This window comes from Macaca thibetana, chromosome 2 (assembly GCF_024542745.1).
Source record: "Macaca thibetana thibetana isolate TM-01 chromosome 2, ASM2454274v1, whole genome shotgun sequence".
Classification (NCBI taxonomy): Eukaryota; Metazoa; Chordata; class Mammalia; order Primates; family Cercopithecidae; genus Macaca; species Macaca thibetana.
This window is the reverse complement of record NC_065579.1, coordinates 39,548,064-39,575,974: the sequence shown is the minus strand read 5'-3', so window position 1 is coordinate 39,575,974 and position 27,911 is coordinate 39,548,064. Positions and strand designations below refer to the sequence as shown.

Here is a 27,911-nt window from a genome sequence, read left to right as displayed (position 1 = left end):
AAGAAGTTTCCTCCCCTCATTCCTTCTCTGCGGTTGGCTCTTTCTTCACCTGGTGGGGAAAAGGGGTGGTGAGAGGCATCCAGAGGTAGGTCCTAAATGAGCAGACTAAGAGGGGCTGGGGATACCCTGAGGAAGCTGTCAAGGAAAAGAGGGTTCCCCAGGGATTTCCCATGGGGTGGGCCCTCCAGGAAAGGCCTAGAAGAACCCTGACCAGGTGAGGCTTATGCCAGCTGCCTCGGTTGGGGTTTTCATGCAGCCAGAGGCTGCCCCCAACCAGGCAGCCCTGGACTCTGGATTCCTGGGGCTGCTCCTCCCCTGTCCCCACCCCCACCCCCAGTCCTCTTGATCAAAGGTGTCCATTGGAGTCTCTCTGGACTTGAGGTTGACAATGTAACTAGAACTTTAAAGACCACTTTTGGCCAGGGTGGCCCCTTTTTATTTGCTAAATTCTGTACTTTAGCAACTCTACAGGAAAAAAGGAGCACAACAAACATGCACATGTTACTGACTTCTGCATTCTTGTCGCATTGCACACATACATTTCTCCTGCTGTCTGCAGTGTGCACACACTGTCAACACTTTACAGTAGTTCATGGATCCTCTGTGTTCATGCACATCCCATTTTCATTGCTGCTGTGACCTTCCTCCAGGTCACCTACTGTAGAGAGCTCACTGAGCCATTCCCCTCTGCACCGGCATTGGGCTTGAAGTGAACTCAACACCACTGCTCCCATGCTTCCTTTTCTCTCAAGGATTCTTCTGGGAAAGTGGGCTCTCCAAGCCATCCAGTGTGTAGAGTCCTTGATCATTCTTATCATACATTTATGTCCTGCTCTCCAAAAACACTGAATCAGTCAGACTTTAGAGTGTCACCAGTTTCCCTCTAGCCTTGCAAGTGCTGAGTGTATATATGTGTACGTGTGTTTATAGAGAGAGACTCTGTGTCTGTGTGTTTAGCAGGTGTGTAGGTAATTCCCCCATTACAGATGAGAAAATTTAGGACCAAAGAGATAAAGTCACTTCTCCCAGAGTTGCTCAGCCAGCAAATGGCAGCCCCCAGTCTAGAGGTCACATCTCCTAAGTCCCAGTCAGTGTTCTGTTAGACAAACCACCCTGCCTCTGGTGGTTGCTTCTAGACTTGTAGACAACAGGCTCTTCCTACTTCTCTCATCCCTTGTCTGTGTCGGAAAACAGAAACACGACTTGTCCCCTCATGGTTTCCACGTCATGTAGACCAGTTTCTCGGCTTCACCTGGGCCCTTCCGCAAGCCTATGAGATCCAGGCCCTGAGGAGTTCCTCAGGAGACATCACAGCTGTGGCACAAGCATCCACCTCCTCCCTTCTGCAGCTGATTAACTTCTGGGGTGAATTGGTTATTTTCTGAAAAATAATTTTCATTGATATTCATTAAAGGATAGTAGTAGTAATAGTAAAGAATATTATTAAAAGTTTAACTATTTGATTAATTAATTTCCAAGAAGCAAAAACAAAAACCGAAAAACAATTTCAACCCCTAGATGAGGGGCTTCCAACAGCTGCTAAGATTATCTCCCAGTTCACTACCCCGCAGTTCCCTTGAAGCCCTGCTTGGTCAGAGTTCCTCATTCTAAGACCCTGCCCCACAAAAACCCAGAATGTAATTCTCGTTCTTAGAAAAAAATTTAAAGGGAGGTGCGATGGCTCACACCTGCCTTGGGAGGCTGAAACAGGCAGATCGCTTGAGCCCAGGGCTTAGAGACCAGCCTGGGCAACATAGCAAGGCTCCCTCTCCACAAAAAATAAACTGGCCAGGCATGGTGGCACATGTCTGTGGTCTCAGCTACTCATGAGGCTGGGACAGGAGGATCAGTTGAGCCTGGGAGGTCAAGGCTGCAGTAAGCGCTCATCACACCGCTGCACTCCAGCCTAGGTAACAGAGCAAGACACTGTCTCAACAACAACAAAAACAACAACAACAAAACCCTAACCTTCTTCCAGCAGAGAGCTCTGAGAATTATGACCTGGTCTGAGATGCTTTATGAACAGCACCTAGCATGGTGCCCAGTACAGAGAGGATGTTCCATAAATGGGAGTCCGTTCCTTGCTCATATATCAGGTTCCCGCCATCTTCTCCCAGTGGCCCCAGGAGACAATCATTACTAGTTATAAACATGCAGACATCAACTTTTCAGGTGGACTCTCCCACCTATTACTCACCTGCTCACCTCTGCCAAAATCTCTAAGTTCTTCTACAGTTATCTCTCTTGGCCCTTCCCCTCATCACTCCCAAGGGTACCACCTGGGCACAAATAGGCACAGTGGTTTCCTCCACCTCGGTTCCTCAGGAGGCATCAGCTTCATTGAGCCAGTCTCCCTTCATCCTTGTTGGCAAAATGGCAGCTATAGAGACTCACTCCTGGTGTCCATGGGCAAATGCCAACAGGAAGAGACAACGCACAAGCAGCGCTCACTAAGCAGGGGTGTTAGTGTGAAGGCCCTCGACTCGCTGCTGCCGGTGCAGTCAGATTCTCAGGACACTAACTCCCTACATCTGCAGTGGTCATACATGATTATTTTTTAAATTCCAGAACAGTGCTGTCTAATAGAAATATAATGTGAGCCACATATGCAATTTTTAAAATCTAGTAGCACATTTTAAAAGTAAAAAGAAACAGGTGGAACTAATTTTAATAATTTATTTAACAAATATATCCAAAATATTATCAATTTAACATGTCACTTAAAAAATGACTGAAATATTTTATAAACTTGTTTCATTCTGTCTTCAAAATCCATTCCGTATTTTATATTTACAATACATCTCAATTTGGACGAGCCACATTTCTAGTGTCTAACAGTCACATGTGACTAGTGGCTACTATACTAGACAGTGCAGTTCTAGCACATTAAAGTAAAACAAACAGCATAATCTCAGAATTTTGGAAGGTGCAAAACTGTGGTCCCACAGTTTAGTACTAATTTTCAAGCAAAGCTCAGCATATTTTGTAAAACTGGAATCAGTTTTCAACATTTGAAAATGGAGAGATTTCTCATAAAAATCTAGGTTTCTGGGCTTCTCATTTAAAACTTGGAGATCTGGCAGCACTGGCTCACACTTCCTCTTGGTAGCAACCTGCTGTCACTGAGAAGATGAAACATATTTGCCATGATCCCCATCCCCCTCCCTCTTGAGTTACATTCATTACACTACAAGTTCTTTCCTTTTTTTTTTTTTTCTTCTTTCCAGTGCCTGTGTGGACTCAGAGGCATGTGAGTTCACACAAACTCCACTTTCTATGAAGCATGCAAGGTCATACTTGGATGGGTCATTGAAGAATTATTAATTTGGGGCCATCTTTATGCTTGCTACCTACATTACAGCAGAATGTGACAGCAAGAAGAGAAAGAATAAAGTGAGTCACAGAAAGGAAACGGAGACCCTTTAGCACCAAAGCACCCATTCCCATGAAGCAATTATGGATGAAAGACAAAGAAAATAAATTATATTTTTAAACAGAGAATATATACTGGGCAGAATTAATATAATTTTCCTTGCATATATAGTTTTTCTTTAGATTGTTACTTGGTGGGGTAGCATTCCAAGATGGCTGAATAGGAACACTATGGTCAGCAGCCCCCAGCGTGATCAACACAGAAGATGGGTGATTTCTGCATTTCCAACTGAGGTACCTGGTTCATCTCATTGGGACTGGCTGGACAGTGGGAGCAGCCCACAGAGAGCAAGCTGAAGCAGGGCAGGGCATTGCCTCACTGGGAAACACAAGGGGTTGTGGGATTTCCCTTTCCTAGCCAAGGAAAGGCGTGACAGACTACCTGGAAAAATGGGGCACTCTCGCCCAAATACCGCACTTTTCCCAAGGTCTTAGCAACCAGCAGACAAGATGATTCTCTCCTGTGCCTGGCTCGGCAGGTCTCATGCCCCGGGAGCCTTGCTCACTGCTAGCACAGCAGTCTGAGATCAATCTGTGAGGTGGCAGCCTGGCTGGGGGAGGAGCGTCCGTCATTGCTGAGGCTTGAGTAGGTAAACAGAGCCAGGAAGCTCGAACTGGGCGGAGCCCACCACAGCTCAACAATGCCTACTGCTTCTAGACTCCACCTCTGTGGGCAGGGCATAGCTGAACAAAAGGCAGCAGACAACTTCTGCAGATGTGAAGAGAGCAGTTGTTCTCCCAGCACAGCATTTGAGCTCTGAGAACGGACAGACCGCCTCCTCAAGTAGGTCCCTGACCCCTGTGTAGCCTAACTGGGAGACACCTCCCAGTAGGGGCCAACAGACACCTCATATAGGCAGCTGCCTCTCTGGGATAAAGCTTCCAGAGGAAGGATCAGGAAGCAATATTTTCTGTTCAGTAATATTTGCTGTTCTACAGCCTGACACCCAGGCAAATGGTCTGGAGTGGACCTCCAGCAAACTCCAACAGACCTGCAGCTGAGGGACCTGACTGTTAGAAGGAAAACTAACAAACAAAAAGGAATAGCATCAACATCAACAAAAAGATCATCTACAGCAAAACCCCATCTGTAGGTCACCAACATCAAAGACCAAAGGTAGATATAACCACAAAGATGGGGAGAAACCAGAGCAGAAAAGCTGAAAATTTAAAAAATCAGAGCACCTCTTCTCCTCCAAAGGATCACAGCTCCTCAGCAGCAATGTTATAAAGCTGCATGGAGAATGACTTTGACGAGTTGACAGAAGTAGGCTTCAGAAGGTCAGTAATAACAAACTTCTCCAAGCTAAAGGAGGATGTTGAAACCCATCGCAAGGAAGCTAAAAGCCTTGAAAAAAGATTAGACGAATGCTAACTAGAATAAACAGTGTAGAGGAGACCTTAAATGACCTGATGGAGTTGAAAACCATAGCACAAGAATTTTGTGACATGTGCACAAGCTTCAATAGCCAATCAGATTAAGTGGAAGAAAGGGTATCAGTGATTGAAGATCAAATTAATGAAATAAAGCAAGAAGACAAGGTTAGAGAAAAAAGAGTAAAAGTAAAAGAACAAAGCCTCCAAGAAATATGGGACTATGTGAAAATACCAAATTTACATTTGATTGGTGTACCTGAAAGTGATGGGGAGAATGGAGCCAAGTTGGAAAACACTATTCAGGGTATTATCTGAGAGAACTTCCCCAATATAGCAAAGCAGGCCAACATTCAAATTCAGAAAATACAGAGAACACCACAAAGATATTCCTCGAGAAGAGCAACCCCAAGACACATAATTGTCAGATTCACAAAGGTAGAAATACAGGAAAAAATGTTAAGGGCAGCCAGAGAGAAAGGTCGGGTTACCCACAAAGGGAAACTCATCAGATTAATAGCAGATCTCTTGGCAGAAACCCTGCAAGCCAGAAGAGAGTGGAGGCCAATATTCAACATTCTTAAAGAAAACAATTTTCAATCCGGAATTTCATATCCAGCCAAACTAAGCTTCATAAGTGAAGGAGAAATAAAATCCTTTACAGACAAGAAAATGCTGAGAGATTTTGTCACCACCAGGCCTGCCTTACAAGAGCTCCTGAAGGAAGCACTAAGCATGGAAAGAAACAACTGGTACCAGCCACTGCAAAAACATGCCAAATAGCAAAGACCATCGATGCTAGGAAGAAACTGCATCAACTAATGGGCAAAATAACCAGCTAACGTCATAATGACAGGATCAAATTCATACATAACAATATTAACCTTAAAGGTAAATGGGCTAAATGCCCCAATTAAAAGACACAGATTGACAAATTGGATAGAGTCAAGACCCATCAGTGTGCTGTATCCAGGAGATCCATCTGACGTGCAAAGACGCACGTAGGCTCAAAAAAAAGGGAAGGAGGAAGATCTACCAAGCAAATGGAAAGCAAAAAAAAAAAAGCAGCAGTGGTTACAATCCTAGTCTCTGATAAAACAGACTTTAAACCAACAAAGATCAAAAGAGACAAAGAAAGGCATTACATAATGGTAAAGGAATCAATTCAACAAGAAGAGTTAACGATCCTAAATATGTATGCACCCAATACAGGAGCACCCAGATTCATAAAGCAAGTCCTTAGAGACTTACAAAGAGACTTAAGACTCTCACACAATAATAATGGGAGACTTTAACACCCCACTGTCAATATTAGACAGATCAATGAGACAGAAGGTTAACAAGGATATCCAGGACCTGAACTCAGCTCTGCAACAAGCAGACCTAATAGACATCTACAGAACTCTCCACCCCAAATCAGTAGAATACACATTCTTCTCAACACCACATCGCATTTATTCTAAAATTGACCACATACTTGGAAGTAAAGCACTCCTCAGCAAATGTAAAAGAACAGAAATCACAACAAACTGTCTCTCAGACCACAGTGCAATCAAATTAGAACTCAGGATTAAGAAACTCACTCAAAACCGCTTAACTACATGGAAACTGAACAACTTGCTCCTGAATGACTACTGGGTAAATAACGAAATGAAAGCAGAAATAAAGATGTTCTTTGAAACCAATGAGAACAAAGACCTCACGTACCAGAATCTCTGGGACACATTTAAAGCAGTGTGTAGAGGGAAATGTATAACACTAAATGCCCACAAGAGAAAAACAGGAAAGATCTAAAATTGACACCCTAACATCACAATTAAAAGAACTAGAGAAGCAAGAACAAACACATTCAAAAGCTAGCAGAAGGCAAGAAATAACTAAGTTCAGAGCAGAACTGAAAGAGATAGGCACACAGAAAACCCTTCAAAAAATAAATGAATCCAGGAGCTGGTTTTTTGAAAAGATCAACAAAATTGATAGACTGCTAGCAAGACTAACAAAGAAGAAAAGAGAGAAGAATCAAATAGACACAATAAAAAATGATAAAGGGGATATCACCACCAATCCCACAGAAATACAAACTACCATCAGAGAAAACTATAAACACCTGTACGCAAATAAACTAGAAAATCTAGAAGAAATGGATAAATTCCTGGACACATACGCCCTCTCAAGACTAAACCAGGAAGAAGTTCAATCTCTGAATACACCAATAACAGGCTCTGAAATTGAGGCAATAATTAATAGCCTACCAACCAAAAAAAGTCCAGGACCAGATGGATTCACAGCTGAATTCTACCAGAGGTACAAAGAGGAGATGGTACCTTTCCTTCTGAAACTATTCCAATCAATAGAAAAAGAGGAAATTCTTCCCTAACTCATTTTATGAGGCCAGCATCATCCTGATACCAAAGCCTTGCAGAGACACAACAAAAAAAGAGAATTTTAAACCAATATCCCTGATGAACATCAATGCGAAAATCCTCAATAAAATACTGGCAAACCGAATCCAGCAGCACATCAAAAAGCTTATCCACCACAATCAACTCGGCTTCATCCCTGGCTATGCAGGGCTGGTTCAACATATGCAAATCAACAAATGTAATCCAGCATATAAACAGAACCAAAGACAAAAACCACATGATTATCTCAATAGATGCAGAAAAGGCCCTCGACAAAATTCAACAGTCCTTCATGCTAAAAACTCTCAATAAACTAGGTATTGACGGAACGTATCTCAAAATAGTAAGAGCTATTTATGACAAACCCACAGCCGATATAATACTGAGTGGGCAAAAACTGGAAGCATTCTGTTTGAAAACCGGCACAAGACAAGGATGCCCTCTCTCATCACTCCTATTCAACATAGTGTTGGAAGTTCTGGCCAGGGCAATCAGACAAGAGAAGGAAATAAAGGGTATTTGATTAGGAAATGAGGAAGTCAAATTGTCCCTCTTTGCAGATGACATGATTGTATATTTAGAAAACCCCATCATCTTGGTCCAAAATCTCCTGAAGCTGATAAGCAACTTAAGCAAAGTCTCAGGATACAAAATCAATGTGCAATAATCACAAGCATTCCTATACACCATTAACAGACAAACAGAGAGCCAAATCATAGTGAACTCCCATTCACAATTGCTACAAAGAGAATAAAATACCTAGGAATCCAACTTACAAGGGATGTGAAGGACCTCTGCAAGGAGAACTACAAACCACTGCTCAATGAAATAAAAGAGGATACAAACAAATGGAAGAATATTCCATGCTCATGGATAGGAAGAATCAATATTGTGAAAATGGCCATACTGTCAAAAGTAATTTATAGATTCAATGCCGTCGCTATCAAGCTACCAATGACTTTCTTCATAGAATTGGGAAAAACTACTTTAAAATTCATATGGAACCAAAAAAGACCCCGCATTGCCAAGACAATCCTAAGCCAAAAGAACAAAGCTGGAGGCATCACACTGCCTGACTTCAAACTAGTCTTCAAACAAGTCTACAGTAGCCAAAACAGCATGGTACTGGTACCAAAACAGATATATAGGCCAATGGAACAGAACAGAGCCCTCAGAAATAACACCACACATCTACAACCATCTGATCTTTGACAAAACTGACAAAAACAAGAATTGGGAAAGGATTCCCTATTTAATAAATGGTGCTGGGAAAACTGGCTAGCCATATGTAGAAAGCTGAAACTGGATCCCTTCCTTACACCTGATACAAAAATTAATTCAAGATGGATTAAAGACTTAAATGTTAGACCTAAAACCATAAAAATCCTAGAAGAAAACCTAGGCAATACCATTCAGGACATAGGCATGGGCTAGGACTTCATGACTAAAACACCAAAAGCAAAGGCAACAAAAGTCAAAATAGATAAATGGGATCTAATTAACCTAAAGAGTTTCTGCACAGCAAAAGAAACTACCATCAGAGTGAACAGGCAACCTACAGAATGGGAGAAAATTTTTGCAATCTACCCATCTGACAAAGGACTAATATCCAGAATCTACAAAGAACTCAAACAAATTTACAAGTAAAAAGCAAACAACCCCATCAAAAAGTGAGCAAAGGATATGAACAGAAACTTCTCAAAAGAAAACATTCATGCAGCCAACAGACACATGAAGAAAATGCTCATCATCACTGGTCATCAGAGAAATGCAAACCAAAATCACAATGAGATACCATCTCACGCCAGTTAGAATGGCAATCATTAAAAAGTCAGGAAACAACAGATGCTAGAGAGGATATGGAGAAATAGGAATGCTTTTATACTGTTGGTGGGAGTGTAAATTAGTTCAACTATTGTGGAAGACAGTGTGGCGATTCCTCAAGGATCTAGAATTACAATTACCATTTGACCCAGCAATCCCATTACCTGGTATATACCCAAAGGATTATTAATCATGCTGCTGTAAAGACACATGTACAGGTATGTTTATTGTGCCACTATTCACAATAGCAAAGACTTGGAACCAACCCAAATATCCATCAACATATATACCATGGAATACTAGGCAGCCATAAAAAAAGGATGAATTCATGTCCTTTGGAGGGACATGGATGAAGCTGGAAATCATCATTCTCAGCAAACTATCGCAAGGACAGAAAACCAAACACCACATGTTCTCACTCATAGGTGGGAACTGAACAATGAGATCACTTGGACACAGTGTGGGGAACATCACATACTGGGGCCTGTTGGGGGGTGGGCTTAGGGGAGGGATAGCATTAGGAGAAATACCTAATGTAAATGATGAGTTGATGGGTGCAGCAAACCAACATGGCACATGTATACCTATGTAACAAACCTGCAGGTTGTATACATGTACCCTAGAACTTAATGTATAATAATAATTTTAAAAAAGATTGTTACTTGGTGATATACACTTTAATGGAAAAAATTCTTAATGTCATATTTCAGAGTGCAACCATCACCTACTATAAAATTTTAGACATAGACATGAAATGTTTCATCTTTACAGATAAATTAAACACAAACTCAGTGGACCCTTTTGAAGAATTGTCAAGGATTTCTGATTGGTAATTTTCCATGGTTTAGTTGGAAAGATGAGTCGACTTTGCAAGGATGGCTAGATATCACTTTTTAATAGTTTGGAGTATTATCTGTAAGTAACAGAAATGTAGAAATGCAGCTAGGCTATGCTAAAGTCATAGCGGAGAGAGGGGAGGTGGCAGTATTGATTCACAGCTCAAGAATGTGTGTGGAATTCAATGGACATTAGTGATCTGCTTCTCACACAGCACTGTGGGGAAATGCATAGACTCAGATAATTTGCCCACTTTAAAAATCTTGGCGTGAAATAAGAATAAAAGTTAAAAGCCTTACGGAAGGGAATGTCTGTAGGAACAGACATCAGAATGATGTAGGAAGAATGGTAACAGAGAACAGGGAAGCAAAAGGTAGTCAAGGGTAGTGACATCTATCTGCCATGGATGAAATTGGTCATACTGTCATAGAGTCTTCCAGTCTCTGGTTTCATCTAAGCTATTTCGTTTTCTCCAAAAGCTGATTTTAGGGTGTGGCTCGTGATGCATCTGGATTCCTAGGAGATCTTACCAGTTGAAGACTCTTCTTGTGTACCTCAAATCCTATAAGTTATTAACCCTTTACATGGTTCTTTCCCTGTCTCTTTACCCTGTTCCTCACTAACAAGGCACTGGGTCTTGGGAAGATCTTCATTCCCCTGATCTTGAGGTAGAGAGAAAAACTCTTCTGGCCCCCTGATAGAACTAGAAGAGAAAACATAAGAGAGAGTGTTAAGAGTGTAGTTGCCTGTAAGAATAAGCATGGACAGCAGAGTTCAGAGAGAAATCACAACAGAAAACCACCTGGTGGAGCCCAGCTGAGGAAGGCTGAGGAAGGCTGAGCTTTTTACCGTGTATGAGAAAGAAGAGCTATTGATATGCCTCATCCAGAAATGCTCCCTACCATTACCATCACTTTGGATTAGGTCAGGGAATTCCTCTTTTATTGCAGGTTTGTACTTCCACTTATGTCAGAGGAGCGCCAATCAGACCAACACTCCTCAGATAACAACTTTTAAAACTGACCCAAATGTTAAAAACAGATTCTTAAATCGTGGTAGAGCAACTGAAAGTTCATGCTTGGAAGAAGGGAATGTCACTGGGTGAGTTTCCCATTTTTCACAGCTCCTTGCCTGAAGGCAGGTCCCACTTGGTGCCATAAAAAGTCTTACTGTTTTTGAAAAGCCAAAAAACAGAGATTGGTGCAAACACAGAAGTTAGAAAGTAAGAGGAAAAATCCCAAAAAGGAGAGAGCCAGAAAAGGGGAGCTATAATTCTGTACATAAATTCTGCCCAAATATCTGATTTATCTTCGAACTGTGTGAGGTGCAGGTGTGGGGAAAGCTCCTACCAGTCTGTCTAAGGCTAAACAGTCTAATAGATATCAACTGCCTACTGCATAGGAGACCAAAGTTGAGTCTGTCTTCCAAACTAACTGCTTACTAAAGCAAATAAACAAACAAACAAACAAAAACAAAACAAAACAAAAAAAACAATAGTTTTCAGAGGAACATGACAGAATCCAAAATCTCTGTAACATATTTTTGGCAGTATCCAGACTATAATCCAAAATCACTAGACATACAAAATATAGGAAAATGTGACCTATACCAAATACAAAACAATCAATAAAGGCCAACCTTGACATGACCCACCTAGTGAAATTAACAAAGATTTTAAAGTAAAGCAGACAAAGGTATTATAATGATGCTCAAAGACAGAAGAAAATAGTCTCATAATAAATGACCAAATAGAAAATCTCAGGAGAGAATATATACTATAAAAAGGAAACAAATGGAAATTCTAGAATTGAAAAATACAATAACTGAAATTTAAATACAAAATTCACTAGACGTGCCTAAAATCAGACTGGTGATAACAGAAGAGTCAGGGAACAAGAAGATAGGTTAATAAAATTATTCAATCTGAAGAATAAAGAAGAGGAAAAGAAGTTTTTTATAAAAACAAATGGAGCCTCAGGGATCTATGGAGACAATATCTGAAGGTCTAATATAAATAAGATTGGACTCACAGAAGGAGAGAAGAGAATGAGAAAAAAAGAAAACCTGAAGAAATATGGGCTGGGAGCAGTGGTTCATGTCTATTAAGCTCAACACTTTGGGAGGCCAAGGCAGTAGGATATAACTTGAGCCCAGGAGATCCAGACGAGCCTGGGCAACATACAGAGAACCCCATTGTTACAAAAAATAAAATAATTAGCTGTGGCCAGGCGCAGTGGCTCATGCCTATAATCCCAGCACTTTGGGAGGCCAAAGTGGGAGGATTGCTTGAGCCCAGGAGTTCAAGACCAACCTGGACAACATAGCAAGACCCTGTCTCTACAAAAAAATTAAAAATTAGCTGGTTGCTCTGTCACATGCCTGTAGTCCAAACTACTCAAGAGGCTGAAGTGGGAGGATCACTTGAACCCAGAAGGTCAAGGCTGCAGTGAGCCATGATCACGCCACTGCACTCCAGCCTGAGTGGCAGAATGAGGCCCTGTCTCTAAAAAAACAAAAAGAAAAAAAAAATGGCTGACATTTTTCCAAATTGTAGCTTAAAAATATACACATTTACAGATTCAAGAAGCTCAATATACTATCAGCAAGATAAATATAATGCAAACCCCATCTAGGCATGTTATAATTTAACCGGTGAAAACCAATGGTAATTTAAAATCAGCAAGAGAAAGAGAACCTATTCACATAGGAGAATGATGTTTAAAAAATCATGGCTATTTACTTATCAGAAACAATGTAAGCTAGAAGACAATTAAACAACACTTTTAAAGTAGTTAGAGCTGGGTGCAGTGGCTCTCGCACATGTCATCCCAGCACTTTGGGAGGCCGAGAAAGCGGATTGTTTAAGCCCAGGAGTTCCAGACTAGCCTGGGCAACATAGCAAGATGCCATCTCTATTAAAATAAAATGTTATTACTTTTGAAATATTACAATTAATATTTAAAATAAAAATATAGTAAGAAAAAATTGTCAACCAAGAATCCAGCAAAAATATCCTTCAAGAATGAAAGCAAAATAAAGACATTTTCAGATAAAAGAAATCTAAGAGAATTTGTCACTAGCAGATCTACATTACTAAACCTATGACAGAAAAAAGACAAGAAGTTTTATAAAATGACAGGAAGCCCATACCAGATGGAAATGCAGATCTCAGAAAAGAGGAGAGAGTTCCAGAAATGGTAAATATGTGGGTAAATATAAAAGATTATTTTAAATACCTTAAAAATATATATGACTATGTAAAGCAAAAATTATTCCAACGTTCTTCCAAGATTCTCACATTTCATGTGAAATGATATAATATTAATTCTAAGTAGACTGTGAAAAGTTAAGAATATGTATATTGTAACTCCTAGGACAACCATGAAAAAGTAATGTAAAGAATAACTAAAAAGCCACTAAAGTGAAATTCAAAAAAAAATTTTTTAATTAACCCAAAAAGAGGCAGAAAAAGAAGAACAGAAGGGGGGAAAAAAAACAGAAAATAAAATCATAGACCTAAAGTCAACCATATCAATCATTAGATTAAATTTAATGGAGGCTGGGCTCAGTGGCTCACACCTGTAATCCCAACACTTTGGGAGGCCAAGGCGGGTGGATCACCTGAGGTCAGGAACTCAAGACCAACCTGACCAATATGGTGAAATCTCGTCTCTACTAAAATACAAAAATTAGTCAGGTGTGGTGGCATGCACCTGTAGTCCCAGCTACTCGGGAGGCTGAGACAGGAGAATTCCTTAAACCCGGGAGGCAGAGGTTGCAGTGAGCCAAGATCATGCCACTGTACTCCAGCCTGGGTGACAGAGCGGGACTCCGTCTCAAAAAAAAAAAAAAAAAAAAAAGTTAGTGGACTAAAAATACCAGTTTAAAGGCAGAGGTTATCAGAATGGATTTATACCAAAAAATAATAATAGAAAAGAACGATTATATGCTGTCTATAAGAGACACACCTTAAATATAAATATACAGCTAGATTTAAAGTAAAAATATGTTAAAAAAAAAAGGATATACTGATATCACACTAAGAAATATTACCAGAGGTAAAGAAGAGCATATCATAATGATAAAAGACTCCATTACTTGGGAAATCATAACAAAATTTGAATACACTTAAATGTCAAAATGTGAATACACTTAAAACAGAGCCTCAAAATACATTAAGGAAAATTTGACATAAAGAGAGAAACAGGCCAGGTGTGATGAATCACGCCTGTAATTCCAACACTTTGAGAAGCCAAGGTGGGTGGATCACGAGGTCAGGAGTTCGAGACCAGCCTGGCCAACATGGTGAAACTCCTGTCTCCATTAAAAATACAAAAATTTGCTGGGTGTGGTGGCAGGCGTTTGTAATCCCACTTACTCAGGAGGCTGAGGCAGGAGAATTGCTTGAACTCCGGAGGCAGAGGTTGCAGTAAGCCAAGATTGCGCCACTGCACTCCAGCCTGGGCGACAACAGTGAAACTCCATCTCGAAAAAAAAAAAAAAAAAAAAGAGAGAGAGAGAAGAGAGAGAGAGAAAGACACGCCCGCACTCATAGTGGCATTTTGATATACTACTCTCGATATTAAAACAACTGTACAAAAGAAAAAAAAGACAAAGATGATCTGAACAATACCATGAAACTTTTTGACCTAATCGATATTTATAAAATACTTCCCCAATAACTACAGAATACATATCCTTTCATGCTTCAAGATACTTTGAGACCCTCATGTTCTTGCTGAAGGGTAATAAAGGCCCACTCTCTTTCCCGGGGTTTGATATATCCCATTGCCTTTATGCATAGCAGTAAGTCATTCAGTGATTCAGAGAAGGATGGAGGGGGAACTGATAAAAAGGACACTGCCAAGCTTTATGACAAGAAATGATTCAATAAATATAAAGCCTTTGAACAGTATCTGGCACTTAGCTCTGTTGTTATGACTACCCAGAAGTATGGGAGAGAAGGGAGATCTGGCATTAGGATAACAGAGTGGAGGGGTGTCCTGAAAACTGATTTATAGTGAGAATTATTCCTCCTGTGTAGGGCGAGAAAGCAGGGCCTCAGAGATGTCACGAGGATGACTCCTTTCAGAAACAATGACTCCAGACTGATAAGGAGCTACGGGCATGTATAAGTTGCAGACAGTTCTGGCTTTAGTTGCTTTCCAGAAGCTGACACTGGCTCCCTCCTCCCAGGAGAGAACTGTGAGAATTCCCTAGGGTGACAGGGATGGGGCTTTTTGATTTTGTTTTTGTTGTTTTTGTTTTGTTTTGCTTTGTTGCACTACTTTGTGTGGTTGAGGTCTGGGGGTTGGGGTGAAACATCTGCAGAGGCAGCCAGAGAACATGGGGGAGCTGTTGGAGGCCTGCTTTTGGGTTTCCCCCACCATTGTATGGGTGCATGGGTCCTATACCCACTGGAGAGACCCAGACCTGTGGTCCAGGGCCCTCAGGAGTAAGATAAGAATTCTGGCCTCATGAGGATCTGAGAAGACAGGTAGGGTCTCCTAACCTCAGGCACTCACTATGAAGGTCCAGATTGTTGTCCCTTCACCCCACCCTATCCCACCAAAATCAAAGCACAGTCCATGCCTCCCATGTACATCTTCACTCTGAGAACAATGAGGCTTTTGGCATGTGAATTGAATAAGTTGGGTTGGAACATGTTATTGGGTGTAGTTGCTGTTACAATTGTGGGAAGAGGCCAAGAATGCTCAGCAGGCCAGTCTGGGAGGGGAAGACCATGAGTGACTCCTGCAATGCTGAGCATCCTGGGCTGGGCAACACATCTTCTCTCTTTGCCATCCCAGGCCCTGGGAGAGAGCAGAGGTGGCCTGCCTCAGGAAGGTCACCACACCCTGGAGAAGGGAGATTTCTTCCAGTATCTCTAGTTAGAAATGAAGTCTTTTGTAAGTATTCCTCTCCCCTCTCTGTGCAGATGCCTATAATCTCATGATGGAAACATGGAAACATGTGTCCATGCCCAGCTAAGGTCCAAGCTACATCTGGTCAGTGTTACACTGAAAGGAATAAAGAACTACTCTATTACCAAGGTGTCTGGGAGGACCACCACAGGGCAACAGGAGTACTGGAGCAGCCGGCCCATTTTCCAGACGAACAGTGGCACGACCACAAGGATCAGCATGAAGCCAACAAAGGCAAACAGGGCCAGTACCAGGGGAATGGCCTCTCCTGAAAACAAAAGATAAAAACAGGCTTAGAAAACAGCAGTGAAGATTAAATCTTCAATCCTGAGCCTCCCCAGTTTCCTGGAGTTGACTCTGCACATTGGCTAAGATGGCAGATACCATCTTGAGATTTCATGTGTGCCTTAGTGACCAAAATTACCACCATTAAAAGCATTTTTCTAGAATCCAGATTAAGGCATGGTTTCCAGAAAGCCCCAGGGAAGATTAAAATCTTTTTCTTGTGACACAAAAGGGAGGAGTATCATGTGTTAAGCCAATTGCTGTGTTAGCACGTACCTTGGCACCACTGCCAGGAGGAAGGCAGAGTGCCAAGCCCTGGGCAGGATGAGGGGGAGGTATTGAAAGAAACAGCACAGAATGGGGCTGGGCGGTAACTGAAAACAAAGTATGTTTCACAATTCACTCTTGGCATTGATTCATGTTATGGAGGAAATGGTTCAGAAAACAGTCAGAAAATAACTACAATATATCAAGCCCCTATTTTGTGTGCTAGGGCTACTGTTGCTTTCCAGAACTATGCTAGGGGCTGGATGTGTAGTTGCTTGTTCTTCACAATGAGTGTGAGTACCCCTGCTTTTATAGAAGAGGAATCTATGCTCAGAATAGTTAAGTGGCCTACTCCAGGTTACCCAGATAGGACTGGCTCCAAAGCTCACAGTCATTCTACCAAATAATTGTAGCAGAAAAGGCCAGATTTGAGCATCTGGAGATGCGGAAGAGGGTACAGGTTATTTTCCCATCTCTCTTGAGCAACACAATTAGCCTCTTTGGGCCAGGCTACTCACCTGCAATGTGAAGGGTAGCCCAGTCAATGAGACTGGAGAAGCTGGTGGACTTGTGGCTGGGGGCATTGTACATTGTTTCAATGATTTTGGAAAATATTTTGGTGGTATGCATCAAGAGATACACAAATGTTCATACCCTTTCATCCACTCCTGCAATTTTTAATGTTTAATTTTTGTAGTATATAGTGGGTGTATATGGGGTACATGAGATGTTTTGATATAGGCATGCAATGTGAAATAAGCACATCATGGAGAATAGGTAGCCATCCTCTCAAACATTTATCATTTGTGTTACAAACAATACAATTACACTCTTTAACTGACGTTAAAATATACAATTCGATTATTGTTGACTATAGTCACCCTATTGTAGCTATCAAATAGTAGGTCTTATTCATTCTTTCTCTTTTCTTTGTGCCCATATCCTCACTTCTCCACAACTCCTGAAATTTTAATTCCAAAAACTAATCCCAAGGAGGAAACAACTATATATATAAGTCAGTTCTTAGCAACATCTGAGCTAGAGCAGTAGCCTTTCATTTACATATATTGACATATACATATGCTTTTTTTAAACACAATCTTGCTCTGTCACCCAGGCTAGAGTGTAGTGGTGCAATCTTGGCTCACTGCAACATCTGACTCCTGGGTTCAAGCGATTTTCATGCCTCAGCCTTCCCAGTAGCTGGGATTACAGGCATGCGCCACCATGCCTGGCTAATTTTTGTAGTTTTAGTAGAGATGGGGTTTCACCACAATGGTCAGGCTGGTCTCAAATTTCTGACCTCAGTTGATCCACCTGCCTCAGCCTCCCAAAGTGCTGGGATTACAGGCATTAGCCACCACACCCAGACCTTTAAAAATGAGGTAGAACCACCATTCTGAGCAAACTATCACAAGGACGGAAAACCAAACACCGCATGTTCTCACTCATAGGTGGGAATTGAACAATGAGAACGCTTGGACACAGGATGGGGAACATCACATACCGGGGTCTGCTGTGGGGTGGGGGGAGCGGGGAGGGATAGTATTAGGAGATATACCTAATGTAAATGACGAGTTAATGGGTGCAGCACACCAACATGGCACATGTATACATATGTAACAAACTTGCACGTTGTGCACAGGTACCCTAGGACTTAAAGTATAATTTTAAAAAATGAGGTAGATCCATATGTATTGACATGAAAAGATGTTCACAATATACTACTGAGTGAAGACAAGCCAAGTACAGAGTAGTAGGTACAATATCATCCCATCTATGTGTGTGAGCATTGGTACCACACAGACAACGCCTGGAAGATTGAACACCAAACTCACTGACGGAAACCTCCTGTGTAATATGCCGAAGAATGGGGCGCACTCATCTCTTCATTTATTTATTTATTAGAATGAGACGAGGTCTCGCTATATTGCCCAGGCTGGTGTTCAACTCCTGGGCTCAAGCAATCCTTCTGCCTCAGCCTCCCAAAGTGCTGGGATTACAGCTACGAGCCACCATGCCTGGTCCTACCCCTTACTTTATATGCTTTGGTGTTGTTTGGATTGTTAAGCAAGCTTGACTTGTATGATTTTATAAAGTAGTATAAAATAGTAATCAGGAAATCTGCATGAAAAATGTAATGCATATGATATTTGTGAAAAAGCAGGCATAAAATGTATGTTATAGGACTACAGGATGTGCCTACACATGGGAATGACTGAAGGATGATGCCCTCAATGAGCCGGGTGTGGTGGCTCACACCTGGAATCTCAGCTCTTTGGGAGGCCAAGACCCAGGCAACAGAGCAAGACCTTGTCTCTACATATGCAATAAAATAAATTTTTTTAGAAAGAAAAATAAATAAATACATGTACTACAAAATTAAGGTAATAATTAGTCTTTTAAAAAAGATTAATTTTTTTTAAGACTAAAAGGCTATACACAAAAATGTAACTAGTGACGTTTAAGTGACAGATCATGGGATGTAGGCTCTTATTTGGTTTTGCTTCTTTTCAAAGGGTTTTTAAACATTGTAGGTTTTCTGACCTTAAAATATTCAAGGGAAAAGAGTAATTCAAACGAGGATTCTCTAGACTTTCCATAAGGTCCCTTCCAGATGAAGAAGGCTGTGGCGTTATACAAGGTAGCGCCTCCTTCCAAGGTCTGACCCTCTGAAGCCCGTGACTGCCTCTCCTGCAGCCGGCTCTGACTCTCAGGCAGTAACTATCTGGTAAACCAGTCTTGCAACACCTGGCGCCCAGGCCTAGGAAGCTTTGAGGGGGAAAGTGTTTCAGACAGCTGCTCGTAACCCCACCCAGCCCCAGGGTGGACTCCCACCTCTAGGGAATCAGAGTGACAAACATACTTTCACCATGGGAACCCACCCGGTCCATGAGGGAGGTCAGTGAAATCAAGGGAAAACTCAGAACCAAAGGAACCCAGCAGGCCTCTGAGATATGCCAGGAAGGGCTATCACCTGTGCAGGGCTCCAGGGACAGAGAAGCCAGCCTTACCTTGCACCTCCACACATTCTGTCTGGCTGAAGGCGCTGTACCTCCCAATGGCCTTCACGAATGTCTGGGCCTTCACACAGTATGCAGCCCCTGGCTCCATGGTTTCTAGGTGCACTGGAATACCCCCGCTCCTCACCATTTTGACATGTTCCTTTGAGAGACCAGAAAACACAGTTATTGGTCAAGTGTGGTGGCTCACGCCTGTAATCCCAGCACTTTGGGAGGCTGAGGTGGGCGGATCACCTGAGGTCAGGAGTTCAAGACCAGCCTGTCCAACATGGTGAAACCCCGTCTCTAATACAAATACAAAATTATCCGGGCATGATGGCAGGTGCCTGTAATCCCAGCTACTCAGGAGGCTGAGGCAGGAGAATTGCTTGAACCCAGGAGGTAGAAGTTGCCATGAGCCAAGATCATGCCATGGCATTCCAGTTTGGGTGACAGAGTGAGACTCTATCTCAAAAAAAGGAAAAAGAAAAGTTATTCCCAGAAGACAGCAGGACTGGAAAGGGCAAAAAGTGCCAAAGAAGGAAAGTTGCAGATACTTCCTTTCCAGATGCACACAGAATGTTCCCTCTCACTTATGCATACATTCATTCAACCATATTTATTAAGTACCTACTATGTGCTAGGCACTGCTCTAAGCACAGGGACCTAGCATTGAACAAAATGGACAAAGTTATTGCTCTCATAGAGCTTACATGGGGTGAGACAGATGATGAAAAAGTACACATCAGGTGGTGATAAGGACCGTGAAGGAAAAAGCAGAGCAAAGGGATGGTAACGAGGAGGCACCATTTTAAACAGAGTGGTTAGAGAAGGCTTCTCTGATAGGGTAACATTTGTGCAGAGACCCTGACTTGAGCGGGGGCTTGGCATGGCCACTGCTGCCAGGGAGTCAGTGCAGTGGAGCCATGAGCAGCACCTCCTCACTCATCCACCCATCTGTCCATCCATCTGTTCACCCTTCCACCTCCATGCCCCTCCCTAAGGCTGTGCTCCTCATCTGAACCTGTGGAGGCTTGCCTGAACCAAGCCTAGATGACTCAGGGTATATGCTCCCCTCTTAGCCCTGGCACTGCCAGTTACCTAGGGAGGGTAGTGGGCTCCATCCCAATGAATCTGAGGGAGCTGCATGCTTCCTCCTGCACAGGCTCTGCCCTGTCCCCAACACTACTCCATCTGCCTGGCTGGCAATGCCATATCCTACAGTGGGCTCTTGCCTAGCAGGGGGCAAATACTGAAACCCAGTGTTGTACCTGCCCACACCACCTTTCATGGGAAGCTACCCAACCTACAGGCCTCTTTGAATGGGTGGTGAGGCACGTGCTCTGAGTCCAGATACTGCTATAAGATCAAGGGTACCCTTGGCCTAAGAAAGGTCCAATCAGGGGCGAGCTGGCTACCAGCAACCCCTGAAGCTTGGCCTGATAAGACGAGCAAGACCAATTGGATTCTTCTTCTAAGGATTTGGTCTTGGGAAACTGAATACCGAGAGCTAGAAGCAGGGACAAAGGAGAGAGGACACAGTGAGGAGGAGTCAGGCCTAAGAGGCCTGGAGGGGCTGGGGGGCACATCATAGGCATGAGTAGGAAGCATTGATGAGGGATCATAGCCTGGAATAAGCTAGGAAAGGGCCACAGAAAGTGTGCAAGAGCAGGGACCCACCACAGGGGAGCAAGGGCTCTAGGGGAGCAAGGGCTCTGGGGAAGCGAGGCTGTAGCCTGGCCCTGTGCCAGCTCTGTTCATAGATCTGTAAGAGCTCCTTATTGCACCGTATTAATCCCTGTGATAAAGCCTGTCTTTGCTTGTGCTGCCTGGAGTGGGCCTCTAAGCTTTGTTACCATATGCTTGGACAGAGTCTCCACAGGTCTGAGTGTCCCCTAGTTCCTGCTCATGCTCCACTCCTTGTACTGCTGCTGCTTGTCTGGCTAGTCCCTCTGTGAGGGCTGGCCTCCCAGCCATCCCAGGCTGTAGGACCCTTCCCATGGGGAAGGCAGCACCCCACCTGGGCATTCTGCGTGGCCCACCTGCTCATAGTTAGATGGGTTTACTCATAAGCCAGCTCCTGGATCCCTGCCTCTACCTCTTCATCCTGCCAAGATACACACCCTCAGGAGGTTTGTACCAGCCTTGTGTGCTTTTGAAATCATCCTGTTGATCTAGAAATCCTGACTGCTGCCCCTAAGTGGCTGAGGAGATGAGCTGATGAGGGAGAAAAAAGGCATTGAAAAGATATTGTGGGTCCAGCTAGGTTAGAGTTTAGGGTAAGGGGGCAGCCCCACACTTCAGGAGATCTGACCTGGAAAGGCTCCCAGCCAAGGAATGATTGAATGGACCAAGGCAGTTCTTTGGAGAACAGACTGATGGGGTGGTCAGCATACCCATCTTTTGCACACTTCACCCAGAACTGCTCATCCCTAGGTCACCCAGTGAGCACTGCAGGGGCCGCCTGCCCTTGCTCACCCTCAGAGATTTGTGCCTTCTTTCCCGAAGCCTGACTCAAAGGCCAAGGCTGGAGTCTCACCTCGGCACCAGGCTCCCTCCTCCAGTAGGCCACAAGGAACTCAAACTGGGGCCCCAGGTCCTCCAGCTCAATAACCAGGTGGAAGCCATCTTTGGTGATCTCCATCCCAGGTGGGGTAAGGATGGCTGTTGGCAAGACAACAGGAGAGTCAAAGCCAGCCCCAGACAGGGCTGATTTCCCTGGAACACAATGACCGTGACATCTATGGAAATATACCAGTCTCTGTAGGGAAGGGAGGGAGTCAGCTGTAGCTTCAAGCTCATGGAAACATGTACACAAATACGCTCCTGTATGCAGCCGGTGCTCAGGTGCTGTATGCTCAGGTGCTTTTTGAGTGATGAATGAATGAAAAAACAAATGACAAACACTATAATTCTCTTCTTTTTTAATCCTTTAACAAAGTCCACTGTTCCTTCTCCAGGAGGCACATAGACACAAGAAAAGTGATTAAAAACTGCAGTAAACATTATCTCTTGCTCTTTTAAAATTTTATGATCCATGCCCCTCCTGTCACCACTTTTTCAGCAGAAATTGCTCCTCATTTTGGCTCATCTAAGTGAGCAGATGCTATATTTTAATGCTTGCCAAATGCCTATGTGAGCTCAGGTCTATACTGAACAGCCAGGCCCGGTCTTTGCCCCCTAGGAATGAGCATAGCTGGCAGGGCCATGTGCATTCCCACAACTCACATAGATCTGTGGCATGTACTGGCTACTGACAACTTTCCCATATCAGCAGATGAGCAGCCCATGAATACGGCTGGCCATTCTATTCTCAGCCCAATTCTATTTTTCATCTCATATCCTGAGTAAGGGATGCTGGCAAGTTACCAGCTTTTTTTTTTTTCTTTTCAGACAGGGTCTCACTGCCACCCAGGCTGGAGTGTGCAGTGGCACTAGCATGGTTCACTGTAGCCTCGAACTCTCAGGCTCGGGTAATCCTCCCACCTTAGCCTCCCAAGTAGCTGGAACTACAGGCACACATCACCACACTCAGTTAATTGTTTGTATTTTTTGTAGAGATGGGGTTTCACCACATTGCCCAGACTGGTCTCTAATTCCTGGGCTCAAGCAGTTTGCCCACCTCGAGCTCCCAAAGTGCTGGGATTACAGGAGTGAGCCAATGCGCCCGGCCCACAGGCTTTTTACAGATTCCAATAATCAACTCTAGAAATTACAGCATAAGCACAAACATTATCTTTCATATTGCAAGGTCCCCAGCAGAGAGGCCCACAGCCTGTGTGAATTCCTTACCATCAGCAGACCAAGAGCAGAAGGGCCCACACAGATAGTCTCTACACCCTGGTTACTGGTGATGGAGTTATACCTGCCTCTCCGACCCAGAGACTGCAGGACCAGAAGGGCCACCCTGATCACTGGTCTTGGATTGGAAAGTGGGCTGGGGCATGCTCTGGGCTAAATCTGCCTTCCCTGGGGTCAGCGGACACTCAGAAGAAAGGCAGTGCCTTTCCCCCTCGCCTCCCTCATCAGAGAAGTGTATATGCTTGGCTGTTGGAGAGCTACCTGGATAGGGGTCAGGAGGACTTGGGAAGTCAGGGCCGACTGTGCAAAACACACTCAGTGCTGAGATTCATATGACCACACAGCACCACTAGCACTACCTCTGAAACATCTCCAGAAGTGAAACAGATATTTCACTCCTCGACTTTTCTGTCAGATACGATTAGAATTGGGTCTTCTGATCTCCATCTTTATTAAGACCAGAATTAGAGAAAATAATCTGAAGCTTCAGTTCAGAGGAGAGTTGTTCGACAGCATTAGGGCAGGAACCTCTGTCCTATGCCTTCTGCATGCTTATCTCATTTAATCTGCCCAGGAAGCTTTAGAAGGTAAACACTGTTCCTGTTTTTTTATTGGGGGGGGTGGGTGGGGGCGGTTTTTTGAGACAGAGTCTCGCTCTGTCACCCAGGCTGGAGTGCAGTGGTGTGATCTTGGCTCACTGCAAGCTCCGCCTCCCAGGTTCATGCCATTCTCCTGCCTCAGCCTCCCAAGCAGCTGGGACTACAGGCGATGGGGTTTCCCTGTGTTAGCCAGGATGGTCTCGATCTCCTGACCTCGTGATCCACCCACTTCCGCCTCCCAAAGTGCCGCGCCCAAAGTGAACCACCGCGCCCAGCCTAACATTGTTCCTGTTTTACAGAGAGATTAAGTGACATGCCCAGAGTCACAGAGTTAATCTACAGAATGTGAGCCCATTTCTTTCTACATTTCTACCTCCCTCGTGTGGGGTGTTTAGTCTCTTTACTAGTGGATCTCAACCCTGGCTGTACATGAAAATAATCTGGGAAGAATTTTAAACTCCCAGTGAACAAGATGCATGCAGATCATTTAAACCAGACTCTCTGTGGAAGGGCCCCAGGCAAAAGTGATTCCAAAGCTCCCCTGTGACTCGAATGTGCAAAATTAAAAACCTCTGCTCTTGGACCGGGCGCGGTGGCTCATGCCTGTAATCCCAGCACTTTGGGAGGCCGAGGCAGGCGGGTCACGAGGTCAGGAGATGGAGACCATCCTGGCTAACACAGTGAAACCCCATCTCTACTAAAAATACAAAAAATTAGCTGGGCGAGGTGGTGAGCACCTGTTGTCCCAGCTACTCGGGAGGCCGAGGCAGGAGAATGGCGTGAACCCGGGAGGCGGAGCTTGCAGTGAGCCAAGATCACACCACTGCACTCCAGCCTGGGTGACAGAGTGAGACTCCGTCTCAAAAAAAAAAAAAAAATCTTTGCTCTCAGTAAAGCTTCCCTTTAAGAATGTGGACCCTCAGCTAGGCCTAGCGGCTCATGCCTGTAATCCCACTGTAATCCCAGCACTTTGGGATCACCTGAGGTCAGGAGTTGGAGACCAGCCTGGCCAACATGGAGAAACTCTGTCTCTACTAAAAATACAAAATTAGCCAAGCATGGTGGCACATTCCTGTAATCCCAGTTACTTGGGAGGCTGAGGCAGAAGAAACGCTAGAACCCAGGAGGCGGAGGTTGCAGTGAGCTAAGATCGTGCCATTACACTCCAGCCTGGGCAACAAAAGCAAAACTCCGCTTCAAAAAAAAAAAAAAGAGAGAGAGAGAGTAGCGATCCTTTTCAGGAGAGCCTTAAATCAAGATTTTTCATATTTCTGCAGAGAGGTCTGAGTGGCCTTTTTCAAATGGAAGAGGACAAACTTAATACCTTTAAGAGATCATGATGCCACCCCAGTTCATTTGCTTGGATCACAGAGGGATCTCATAGAACCGTTATCTTCCGTCTTCTGATGCAAGGACAGACTCCTGTACCTCAGCTCCCCCTGCAGCAAGCTCTTTTCCTGTTTATACTGGCCTCCTTAAGTACAAGGTGTTACAGCACATCCCCACCCACATAGTTTTGCAGGCACTCCCTTATCTTTATGTGACCCATGCCTGCTTTCCAACAACAGCTGCCAGCCCCCAGCAATGGTCTTGGCTGGATCCCTATGCTCTTAGGAGCCAGAGGGAGATGGTGCTGGGTGCTGCCTGGGCACTGCAGGTAGTGGCAGTTTTGCAGTGCCCTCCAGGGCCCATTAATCTCCCCCAGATCCTGCCACTTCGACCAACTCCTCCTGGAACAAATTCAGCCAGATGATCATCCTCTCCATTCTATGAAGTCACTCCATTCCATTCCATTTCAGTCCTGGTGCCTGGGAAGGAGGCCTGGGCAAAGGAGCCCATGATCTGCACCAAAATTCCTTTTGTTATCCCATTCCAATGGTCCTATTCCTGCCCCATCCCTTCCCTCCTCTGCTCTTCAGCTTGGGCTCCCCTCCTTCTAAACCTTCCTAATTTCCATCTAATATCATACACTCCTCAGTAACCTTTGACTCATCCAAATGCTGCAAATTCTGCCCCAAACCTTCCTCCACCATTACTCACAACAGAAGTTCTTCTGCCACATCACAAAAACAGAGGCTGAGGAAGACCCTTATTTTGCCTTTCCTGCAGCTCTAAATTGGTTACATTCCCACCCATTCCTTGCCCCTTCCTACCTCCATGCAGTCCTCCACCCCAGCAGCCAGATGGTCATCCTCTCCACTCCATGAAGTTACTTTCTCAAGGGCCCATCCAGGGGCTTCCTTCAGCCTCTTAGGAGCTGTTCTATTCTCCCTACCATGATTCTCTACCCTGGTGCCCTTCCCTCCACCCACATTTTAAAGTCTGAGGTTTTCCAGGACCTTGTCCTCTCTCCATCTTCAACATCTTGTCCCTAGACAGTCTCATCTACTTCCAAACCTTTAGCTGTTAACTTTGTGATGGCCCCTTGTGATGGTTCATTCCTATAATCCCAGCACTTCGTGAGCCTGAGGCAAGAAGATCACTTGAGCTCAGGAGTCTGAGGCCAGCCTGGGCAGCATGGTGAAACCCCATCTCTACAAAAATACAAAAAAATAATTAGTCAGGTGTGGTGGCGTGTGCCTGTAGTCCCAGCTTCTTGGGGGCCTGAGGCAGGAGGATCACTTGAGCCCAGGAGGTCAAGGCTGCAGTGAGCTGTGTTGGCGCCACTGCACTCCAGCCTGGGCAACAGAGCAAGACCCCACCTCAAAAACAAAATAAAACAAACAAACGAACAAAACCACTTTGTATTATGTATCTGGCTTTAAGCTTTCTGAGCCTCAGAGACTGATTTCCGGCTGCCAATCAGACATCCATGACATGACATCTTGCAGAAATCTCATTCTCAAAACCTGGGGTGTCTCCTATTCTTCAAGACCAGCGGCCTTAGTTGGTGTTCTCACCAACTCCAATCGGCAGCTGGACACCATCATTCTCTCTCCCTTCTCCATCCCCACAAACTTGGTCCCTAAGCTCTGTCCTTTCTAAATCAGTCATGTTTCTTGGATTCATCATCTCCTTCCCATCCCCTTCCAAACTCTTGGGATCAGTAGGATTATTACAACCCCCTCCTTGCTCTTCCCCTGCCCTGCAGGCTTGCCCTACTCTGGTTCACTTTCCACACAGCAGTCAGAGTGGTTGTTTTGTAAGACAGACCTGGTCGGCCGGGCGCAGTGGCTCATGCCTGTAATCCCAGCACTTTGGGAGGCCGAAGCAGGCAGATGACTTGAGGTCAGGAGTTCAAGAACAGCCTGGCCAAAGTGGTGTTGCGTGCCTGTAGTCCCAGCTACTTGGGAGGCTGAGGCAGGAGAATCACTTGAACCCAGGAGGTGGAGGTTGCAGTGAGCCGAGATCGCGCCACTGCACTCCAGCCTGGGCAACAGAGTGAGACTCCATATCAAAAAAAAAAAAAAAAAAAAAAAAAAGGATATACCTGATCTAGATCCTCTCATTTTTCATGGCTCCCCTCTACTGACTTGGTCAAGCTTCATGTCAGAGCCCTTCACCACATGATCAGCTGCTTCCTTACCCCCTGCCCATCAGCCCTTGCCTCCTCTGTTCCCCAAACACACACGTCCTTTTACACAATGGCCAGTGCTTGTACTCAGCCATATTTGGCCACCTATCTGGATTCCTCTATTATTTCTTTCTCAATCCTTTTCCAGGTACCACTCCAAAAGAAAAGTTATTTATTTCCCACAAAAGTCATTATAGACAGGCAATTTTCCGGTGGCTCTGTTAAATGTATAAATCCTCTTGCACAACAAAGCTGATTACATGGGCAGTAAATATGCAGTTAATGAGGCATCAAGTGGGAGGCAGTGTAAGATTTATGGAGGCACAATCAGGGTAGGGAGCAGCAGTCCTGGTGCCATCTCTTCACTTCCAGAGCAGCTTTCCTTCCAGGTTCCCAGTGTCAGCATCCCCAACACCTGCACTCCCTGACACAGACAATCAGGAATGACTTGTAAAGTTAAAGGGCATGAGAGAGAACAGCACGTAGAAAGCAGTTGGCAATTTTTCAAATGGACCAGTAAGGGTTGTTTGTGTTCACAATACCCTGGCTTTGCAGGACTATTTTGATGTTAAAAAAAAGTCTAGAAAGTCTAGGTGAACATGGTTCCCAAAGGAGTGGCTGGTGGGGGTGGGAGTGTAAAGAGAGAAGGA

General features: G+C 44.1%; 1 protein-coding gene across 2 annotated transcripts in view; it reads right to left on the bottom strand.

The window, feature by feature from the left end:
* Positions 1-407: 407 nt before the first annotated feature.
* IL20RB (interleukin 20 receptor subunit beta) overlaps positions 408-27,911 on the bottom strand; it is a 43,592-nt gene continuing 16,088 nt past the window's right edge. For both annotated transcript variants that reach the window (XM_050779654.1, XM_050779655.1), the window contains exons 4-7: positions 21,887-22,011; positions 19,360-19,510; positions 15,919-16,061; positions 408-1,381 (exon numbers count right to left, since the gene is read on the bottom strand). In XM_050779654.1, the coding sequence (XP_050635611.1) occupies positions 1,271-1,381; positions 15,919-16,061; positions 19,360-19,510; positions 21,887-22,011 (530 nt within the window). In that variant the 3' untranslated portion in view covers positions 408-1,270. The remainder of the gene's footprint in view (positions 1,382-15,918; positions 16,062-19,359; positions 19,511-21,886; positions 22,012-27,911) is intronic.